General features: G+C 39.5%; 1 protein-coding gene across 1 annotated transcript; it reads left to right on the top strand.

Moving 5' to 3' along the window:
- The first annotated feature begins 4,435 nt into the window (after positions 1 to 4,435).
- LOC118798923 (free fatty acid receptor 2-like) lies at positions 4,436 to 6,468 on the top strand. Its single transcript, XM_036558548.1, has one exon. It carries the CDS (start codon positions 4,451 to 4,453, stop codon positions 5,531 to 5,533), a length of 1,083 nt encoding a protein of 360 aa, XP_036414441.1. The 5' UTR covers positions 4,436 to 4,450; the 3' UTR covers positions 5,534 to 6,468.
- Positions 6,469 to 9,598: the final 3,130 nt, after the last annotated feature.

The following is a 9,598-nucleotide window of genomic DNA, read 5'->3' as shown; positions in this document are numbered from 1 at the left end:
GAAGAGTGTTGTGTGGTTTAGTATGTGTTATTGTGTACTCTGCATCTGTTCAATTCATGCAAATTTATTGTTTGTGTATATTTTTATGTAAACTTTGCGGAGAATTGAAAGCTATATAAACTAGAGGTCAGTTCAGGGCTGACACATCACAGGCCAAAATTTCTTTCTTTGACAGTTTCTACCAACATGGCACAAGGTTATCAGCCAACACGGCAACAGTTAAGCAATTGTTCACAGTTGTGTATCTTGAGAAATGAAAGAAGCAGACAGCAGAAATGGTTGTGGTCATAGTTTTGTTCCGTCTTCTGCTGAAATCATCTTACAAAATACTTTGCTGATCTCCTGGAAACACATGAACCCAAAAGGCCTCTCCAATCACTTGGGACCGGTCAGTTATTAGTGCCCAGAATCAGAATCAAACAGGGTGAGGCAGCATTCAGTCACTATGCTGCCAACTGTGGGAACAAACTCCCAGATGAGATTTTATTGTCTTTTATTATTGTCTTTGTACTTTGAGCTATGTACTTTGTACCTTCTTTCAATTAACTACCTTTGCAAAGGCCTTTCTAAGGTGCTTGATTTTGGGATGTGATAAACTCCCTTGTTTTTACTGCACTTTATAGCACTATTTTAATTTCTTTTAATCCCTTATTTTATTTTGCGGGTTGTGTAAAGCACTTTGAATTGCCAGTGTGTATAAAAGATGCTATACAAATAAACTTGCCCTGTCTTACGTTGTGGTATACTGCCCCCACTGTTCATGTTGGTATTGCATTTTGCACAAGCATTGCATTCATTTCTGAGGATGTTCCCAAGCAAAGCTATAAAGGCCATCAATCCTACATGTAGTTAAAATCAAGAACATCCCAAGATCAGAGCACAAAAAAGCCAAGTATTCCATTACAGAAAAAACAAGGTTTAAAGTGAGTTCTTCAGTAAAAATTTCAATCTAAAGCTGACCTTTATTGAAGCCAGTATCCTCTCTTTCAATAGCCATGGTCACATGCAGCCTGATAATCCATTAATAATCCAACAAATAGCTCAATTCTAATAGAATACATCCATGTATAGGCCAGTCGGAATAGACTAGTCTGATTCTCCATTCGGAATACAATTTCTATCCGATCGAACTAGATGGGTAATCGCGTAAATAATCCGTTAAATAGAAGAATAATAGCCGTGTAAACACCTTTATCTGATTACATTCCCAATCAGAAATTTTAAGTACATTCTGCGCATGTGCGTTACATCATAGCAAAAGTTTGTAACATTCAACATGGAGGGAGCAGAAACTGGTCTGCAGAGGAGACGAAGTTTATGCCTTGAGCTTTAAAAGATGGAGGTGGGACGGGCGTCCAGAGTCTTCCTCTCGCCCTTCTTTAATAAGCACATGTGAAGTATGTTTTCCTGAGTCTGACATTTTAAAGTATTTTAAAACACAAGTACTGCTCACTGCTGCTCATCTCACTGACTGGACACACGTGATGCTCGTTGTCATGGGAACATGTACACTAAGTGGTTCTCTACGCATGTGCGTGATTTTGGATCAGTTTACTTGTGGTGTGCATATAAACGGAGATTTTCCATCAGATTGTTGAGTAGAGTGAGCATAAAAACACCTCAGTCTTCTTCTATAATCGGAATGTATTCAATTGGATTGGCAAAAATCTTTGCACATAAAAATAGCCAGTGATGCACACATTTGAGGCCTAATAGCGCACCCTTGTGGACAGCATTTTAGGCATATGTCGTTTAACATACTACCAGCTGGCCTACACCATGATATCCCACTGAACTTACACTGTACACTGTACAAATTTGTCATTTTTAGGTTTTAAATTGTCTTCAAATCACACTTCAAATGGCACTTCAAATGACTTTGAATACATCTCAACCACTGAATTATGCAGAAATTTAGAAAATTCAGTGGAATTCAGTGAATTCTAACGAAGTCTAGAAATGAAATTCTGAAAAAACAGTGGTTTCATCTTTCTTAAACAAGTCTGCAGGTTATTGCAGCATCACAAAAAAGCACTAGCGAGGTCACATCTTGTCCATTTGCATCACTAACTAGCAGCGGGTAAGAACAGACTTCTTCACACCTTCATTTCTGCATTTTTAACTGTCAAGTAGCAAATTTCTTGACCTAAATTTATAAATAATTTTGGGTTTTTATGGAAAAGTTGCCTGAGGGAGAAAAACAAAGTACAGCATCCTAGAATTTAAGCTCAATGTATGAATATGCATTCATAAAAGTATCTTTGCATTGAAAGATTTGGTTAGTTCAAAAATGTATATGCAAAAAGATTTAAGTGAACAGAATCTGATAAATTCTTCTACAATAAAGAAGTAGAATTAAGTCAGCACTTGAAATCTAATGAATCTGAACTATTTTTGCAGATTCTGAAATGTGAGGAATATGATGTCAGTATGAAATTATCAAAATTGATATATTAATGTGAACAAATACTATAGGTGTTCCAAGATAGCCAAGTGGGCTGTCTAAACTTGCACCAGAAACAGTATTTATACTATTTGGAAGTGGACCTAATGAATGTATTCATCTGTTCATTGGACTGATAGCGCAGAATAACTTTAACTGTTGATTCTGTTAGACTAATGCATTTGAATAATGATGTCTTAACAAGTCATTTAATCATGTAATAAACAGTATATATCCAACATATCTGATTCAAAACATGATGGCCAAATTTCTGTACTGAATATTTCTACTTCTCATGTAAATATACAGACAATATACAGGTGCATACAGCTGCAGTTGGTAATATCTGTAAAGTGTTGATCAGCAGTAGCCACCTGAGGTCACTGGGAGGATTAAAACATCTTGCATAAGCTTCGTTTTAATATTTCAAAACAGGTTATTAAAAGGTACGAATGCATACCTGGGAAAAACCTACAAGGTACACCGTTGGACCTTAAGATCACAGTGCTAACTTTGAGGGTACATTTACGTTGTTTGTACCTTGATTACATCTTAAACAAGTGTTGCAATCATATCTGTGTGTAAAAGGAGCATCCAGGAAAAGCCTAGTCCTTCATGAGCGACGGGTTGAGACTCATCACTTTGCAGGAAAATCAGCAAGAAATCTGACAGTGTTCCTCAAGGAGCAACTGCAAGGATTTGTATTTTACAATATACAGTGCATAGTATCAGCAAAAAATTCAGGATATCCAGAGAAATCTCTGTGCGTAAACGGCAAAGCTGACAATCACAACAGAATATCCTCAAGCTTTGATCCTACAGATTGTGTCGCATTAACAACCTCACCATGCCGGCTCAATTTCAAAAGCCACTATTTGTCATGGTGGTGGTGTAATAGTGTCTGTGGCATATGTGCCATGTGGCACCACTCACACTGAAAGACAAACCCTAATTAGGGAATTCAGGTGTTTCAGCCACACCTATTGCTAACAGGTCTATAAATTCAAGCATGTTGCCTTGCAATCTCCATAGACAAAGACTGGCAGTAGAGTATGTCATACTGAAGATCTTGCTGACTTTAAATGTGTCACTGTCACAGGATGTCACCTTTGCCACAAGTCAGTTTGTGAAAGTTTTGCCTTGCTAGATCTGCCTTGGTAAACACAAAGTGCTATTGTTGTGAAAAGGAGCAACAACAGCTCAGCTGCAAAGTGCTAAACCAAGCAACCTCACAGTGCAGGGCTGCCGAGTGCTAAAGCACGTACTACGTCTATTGTCTGTTGCGTCACTCACTACAGAGTCCCAAACTGACCCTGGAAGCAACGTCAGCACAAGAACTCTCATGAAATGGGTTTCCGTCTGAGCAGCTGCACACAAGCATAAGATCACTATGTGCAATGCCAAGCGGCGGCTTGAGTGCAGAGTACTCCACCACTGGACTCTGGAGCAGTGGAAACATGTTCTCTGGAGTGATAAATCATGCTTCACTGGAATGCAACAGGCAGTGTGATGGACAAAATTGGTTTGGCGGAAGCCAGGAGAATGCTGTCTACCTGAATGCAGTGTCAACAGTACAGTTTGGTGGAGGAGGGATAATGGTCTGGGGCTGTTGGATGAACTGGAATGTCAGTTGCAAGACCCTCTCATCCAACATCAGTGCCTGACCTCACAAATGCTCTTTTGACTGCTGTACATTTATCACCCTCATCCTTGACAACTTGCCATGGCAACCAGTTACACTTCACATTGTTAACCATTTGCCTCCTCAGTCAGAGGTACTCAATCCTTACATGCTAGCCTTATATACTCTAGTCATAGTGTCCTTGCAGTCCTCGAGTTCCACCTCTCTTCCATGAACAGCAGATCAGTCAGTGGAATGGCATCTAAACTCTGGAATAATCTCCAACAGACCCTTGGTAGCATCTCCATCTCAACTTTCAAATCCTAGTTAAAGACTTACCTTCACTCTGCGTTACGCCTCACTTTCTGCTCTTATCTGTCTAAATTATGCTCATATCACTTCTCCCCAGCATTAAGTTTTATGTTATATCTGACATGCAGTTAAAATGTCGCTATTTCCACAGATTACTTACCCATATCAGCACCATGCAGTGGACAAGGGAAACGAGTGACCTGGTCCTGGCAGTGTATGGCATCACGCTGATCACAGGCCTTCCTGCCAACCTGCTGGCCTTCTACACCTTCGTCCAAAAAGTAAAGCAGAACGCCAAACCCATTGATGTGCTCTTGCTAAGTCTCAACATCTCAGACCTGATCTTCCTCTTCTTCCTCCCCTTACGGATGAAAGAGGCAGCCGACATGAAATGGAACATGAGCTACTTCCTTTGTTCAGTGTCGATTTTCATCTTCTTCACCACCATCTACAACAGCACCTTTCTCTTGACGGCTATCGGTGTGGAGCGCTACCTCGGAGTGGCCTTCCCGGTCAGGTACAAAATCAAGCGGAATCCTCGCCACGCGGTGACAGCAAGCGTCATGTTCTGGGTGATTTCCATTGTGCACTGCAGTGTTGTCTTTATTGTGCAGTATTATTCCCCCACCAACACCACCATTCGACTCAAGCAAAACTCCTGCTATGGGGAGTTCAACAAAGAACAGATGACCATCCTCATGCCCTTCCGCCTGGAGCTGTTTGTGGTATTTTTCTGCGTCCCTTTCCTCATCTGCTGCTTCTGCTACATCAACTTTATCCTCATCCTCTCCCGACTACCCAACGTCAATCCCAAGAAGCGCTTCAGGGCGATTGGGCTCGCTCTTGGCACTCTCCTCGTCTTCATCGTCTGCTTCATGCCCTTTAGCATGACCCACTTGGTGGGTTTCATTGGTTGGTACAGTCCAAATTGGAGAGTGTACGCATTGCTCACCAGCACCTTTAACGCCTGTATGGACCCCTTTATCTTCTATTTCTCCTCTTCAGCACTCCGGGCAACGTTCAAACACTGCTTACAGGGACTAATCAAAAGGCTGTCCTGCTGTCCCAAAGCTCTGTGCTGCCCCAAGATGAACCGCTCCAGTGCTAAGGAGAACACACAAAGCTCCAGCGGCAGCTTTCACTTGATTCAGCATTAATTTTGGATTGCTCTTTTCCCTCATTTCTTTGTGAGAAAATGAAGATCAAGAATACCAGTAGACTGTTAACCAAGAGCAACCAGGATGAAACCCCAAAACTAAATTGATCATGTATGTCCTTGAACAGTGACCACAGGATCAAAACTCCAGCTCTGATGCCTACAGTGCTCCAAACTACAGCTTATCAAAGTTTGTGATCTGTCCTGTAGCTATGCGCATGTTTGAAAAAAAAAGATTTATAGAAAGTTTTAAAGATGTAAAGAACCTTCACATAATATAAATGTCCTATACAAATGTAAGGGCTCTTAGAACATATTATGTGGAATTTCCTTAAATTTTAACAGTTCTTTATTTTCTTCACCCAGTTTAGAAGAGTGTTGTGTGGTTTAGTATGTGTTATTGTGTACTCTGCATCTGTTCAATTCATGCAAATTTATTGTTTGTGTATATTTTTATGTAACCTTTGCGGAGAATTGAAAGCTATATAAACTAGAGGTCAGTTCAGGGCTGACACATCACAGGCCAAAATTTCTTTCTTTGACAGTTTCTACCAACATGGCACAAGGTTATCAGCCAACACGGCAACAGTTAAGCAATTGTTCACAGTTGTGTATCTTGAGAAATGAAAGAAGCAGACAGCAGAAATGGTTGTGGTCATAGTTTTGTTCCGTCTTCTGCTGAAATCATCTTACAAAATACTTTGCTGATCTCCTGGAAACACATGAACCCAAAAGGCCTCTCCAATCACTTGGGACCGGTCAGTTATTAGTGCCCAGAATCAGAATCAAACAGGGTGAGGCAGCATTCAGTCACTATGCTGCCAACTGTGGGAACAAACTCCCAGATGAGATTTTATTGTCTTTTATTATTGTCTTTGTACTTTGAGCTATGTACTTTGTACCTTCTTTCAATTAACTACCTTTGCAAAGGCCTTTCTAAGGTGCTTGATTTTGGGATGTGATAAACTCCCTTGTTTTTACTGCACTTTATAGCACTATTTTAATTTCTTTTAATCCCTTATTTTATTTTGCGGGTTGTGTAAAGCACTTTGAATTGCCAGTGTGTATAAAAGATGCTATACAAATAAACTTGCCCTGTCTTACGTTGTGGTATACTGCCCCCACTGTTCATGTTGGTATTGCATTTTGCACAAGCATTGCATTCATTTCTGAGGATGTTCCCAAGCAAAGCTATAAAGGCCATCAATCCTACATGTAGTTAAAATCAAGAACATCCCAAGATCAGAGCACAAAAAAGCCAAGTATTCCATTACAGAAAAAACAAGGTTTAAAGTGAGTTCTTCAGTAAAAATTTCAATCTAAAGCTGACCTTTATTGAAGCCAGTATCCTCTCTTTCAATAGCCATGGTCACATGCAGCCTGATAATCCATTAATAATCCAACAAATAGCTCAATTCTAATAGAATACATCCATGTATAGGCCAGTCGGAATAGACTAGTCTGATTCTCCATTCGGAATACAATTTCTATCCGATCGAACTAGATGGGTAATCGCGTAAATAATCCGTTAAATAGAAGAATAATAGCCGTGTAAACACCTTTATCTGATTACATTCCCAATCAGAAATTTTAAGTACATTCTGCGCATGTGCGTTACATCATAGCAAAAGTTTGTAACATTCAACATGGAGGGAGCAGAAACTGGTCTGCAGAGGAGACGAAGTTTATGCCTTGAGCTTTAAAAGATGGAGGTGGGACGGGCGTCCAGAGTCTTCCTCTCGCCCTTCTTTAATAAGCACATGTGAAGTATGTTTTCCTGAGTCTGACATTTTAAAGTATTTTAAAACACAAGTACTGCTCACTGCTGCTCATCTCACTGACTGGACACACGTGATGCTCGTTGTCATGGGAACATGTACACTAAGTGGTTCTCTACGCATGTGCGTGATTTTGGATCAGTTTACTTGTGGTGTGCATATAAACGGAGATTTTCCATCAGATTGTTGAGTAGAGTGAGCATAAAAACACCTCAGTCTTCTTCTATAATCGGAATGTATTCAATTGGATTGGCAAAAATCTTTGCACATAAAAATAGCCAGTGATGCACACATTTGAGGCCTAATAGCGCACCCTTGTGGACAGCATTTTAGGCATATGTCGTTTAACATACTACCAGCTGGCCTACACCATGATATCCCACTGAACTTACACTGTACACTGTACAAATTTGTCATTTTTAGGTTTTAAATTGTCTTCAAATCACACTTCAAATGGCACTTCAAATGACTTTGAATACATCTCAACCACTGAATTATGCAGAAATTTAGAAAATTCAGTGGAATTCAGTGAATTCTAACGAAGTCTAGAAATGAAATTCTGAAAAAACAGTGGTTTCATCTTTCTTAAACAAGTCTGCAGGTTATTGCAGCATCACAAAAAAGCACTAGCGAGGTCACATCTTGTCCATTTGCATCACTAACTAGCAGCGGGTAAGAACAGACTTCTTCACACCTTCATTTCTGCATTTTTAACTGTCAAGTAGCAAATTTCTTGACCTAAATTTATAAATAATTTTGGGTTTTTATGGAAAAGTTGCCTGAGGGAGAAAAACAAAGTACAGCATCCTAGAATTTAAGCTCAATGTATGAATATGCATTCATAAAAGTATCTTTGCATTGAAAGATTTGGTTAGTTCAAAAATGTATATGCAAAAAGATTTAAGTGAACAGAATCTGATAAATTCTTCTACAATAAAGAAGTAGAATTAAGTCAGCACTTGAAATCTAATGAATCTGAACTATTTTTGCAGATTCTGAAATGTGAGGAATATGATGTCAGTATGAAATTATCAAAATTGATATATTAATGTGAACAAATACTATAGGTGTTCCAAGATAGCCAAGTGGGCTGTCTAAACTTGCACCAGAAACAGTATTTATACTATTTGGAAGTGGACCTAATGAATGTATTCATCTGTTCATTGGACTGATAGCGCAGAATAACTTTAACTGTTGATTCTGTTAGACTAATGCATTTGAATAATGATGTCTTAACAAGTCATTTAATCATGTAATAAACAGTATATATCCAACATATCTGATTCAAAACATGATGGCCAAATTTCTGTACTGAATATTTCTACTTCTCATGTAAATATACAGACAATATACAGGTGCATACAGCTGCAGTTGGTAATATCTGTAAAGTGTTGATCAGCAGTAGCCACCTGAGGTCACTGGGAGGATTAAAACATCTTGCATAAGCTTCGTTTTAATATTTCAAAACAGGTTATTAAAAGGTACGAATGCATACCTGGGAAAAACCTACAAGGTACACCGTTGGACCTTAAGATCACAGTGCTAACTTTGAGGGTACATTTACGTTGTTTGTACCTTGATTACATCTTAAACAAGTGTTGCAATCATATCTGTGTGTAAAAGGAGCATCCAGGAAAAGCCTAGTCCTTCATGAGCGACGGGTTGAGACTCATCACTTTGCAGGAAAATCAGCAAGAAATCTGACAGTGTTCCTCAAGGAGCAACTGCAAGGATTTGTATTTTACAATATACAGTGCATAGTATCAGCAAAAAATTCAGGATATCCAGAGAAATCTCTGTGCGTAAACGGCAAAGCTGACAATCACAACAGAATATCCTCAAGCTTTGATCCTACAGATTGTGTCGCATTAACAACCTCACCATGCCAGCTCAATTTCAAAAGCCACTATTTGTCATGGTGGTGGTGTAATAGTGTCTGTGGCATATGTGCCATGTGGCACCACTCACACTGAAAGACAAACCCTAATTAGGGAATTCAGGTGTTTCAGCCACACCTATTGCTAACAGGTCTATAAATTCAAGCATGTTGCCTTGCAATCTCCATAGACAAAGACTGGCAGTAGAGTATGTCATACTGAAGATCTTGCTGACTTTAAATGTGTCACTGTCACAGGATGTCACCTTTGCCACAAGTCAGTTTGTGAAAGTTTTGCCTTGCTAGATCTGCCTTGGTAAACACAAAGTGCTATTGTTGTGAAAAGGAGCAACAACAGCTCAGCTGCAAAGTGCTAAACCAAGCAACCTCACAGTGCAGGGCTGCCGAGTGC

The sequence above is a fragment of the Colossoma macropomum genome, unplaced genomic scaffold, assembly GCF_904425465.1.
Source record: "Colossoma macropomum unplaced genomic scaffold, Colossoma_macropomum, whole genome shotgun sequence".
In the NCBI taxonomy this organism is placed as follows: Eukaryota; Metazoa; Chordata; class Actinopteri; order Characiformes; family Serrasalmidae; genus Colossoma; species Colossoma macropomum.
Note: the sequence above shows the minus strand (reverse complement) of the source record. Positions and strands in the feature narration are given on the sequence as shown.

Bases quoted from the DNA above. Each gene is read 5' to 3' on its own strand.
- LOC118798923 (XM_036558548.1), top strand. From the start codon at position 4,451: ATGCTCATATCACTTCTCCCCAGCATTAAGTTTTATGTTATATCTGAC.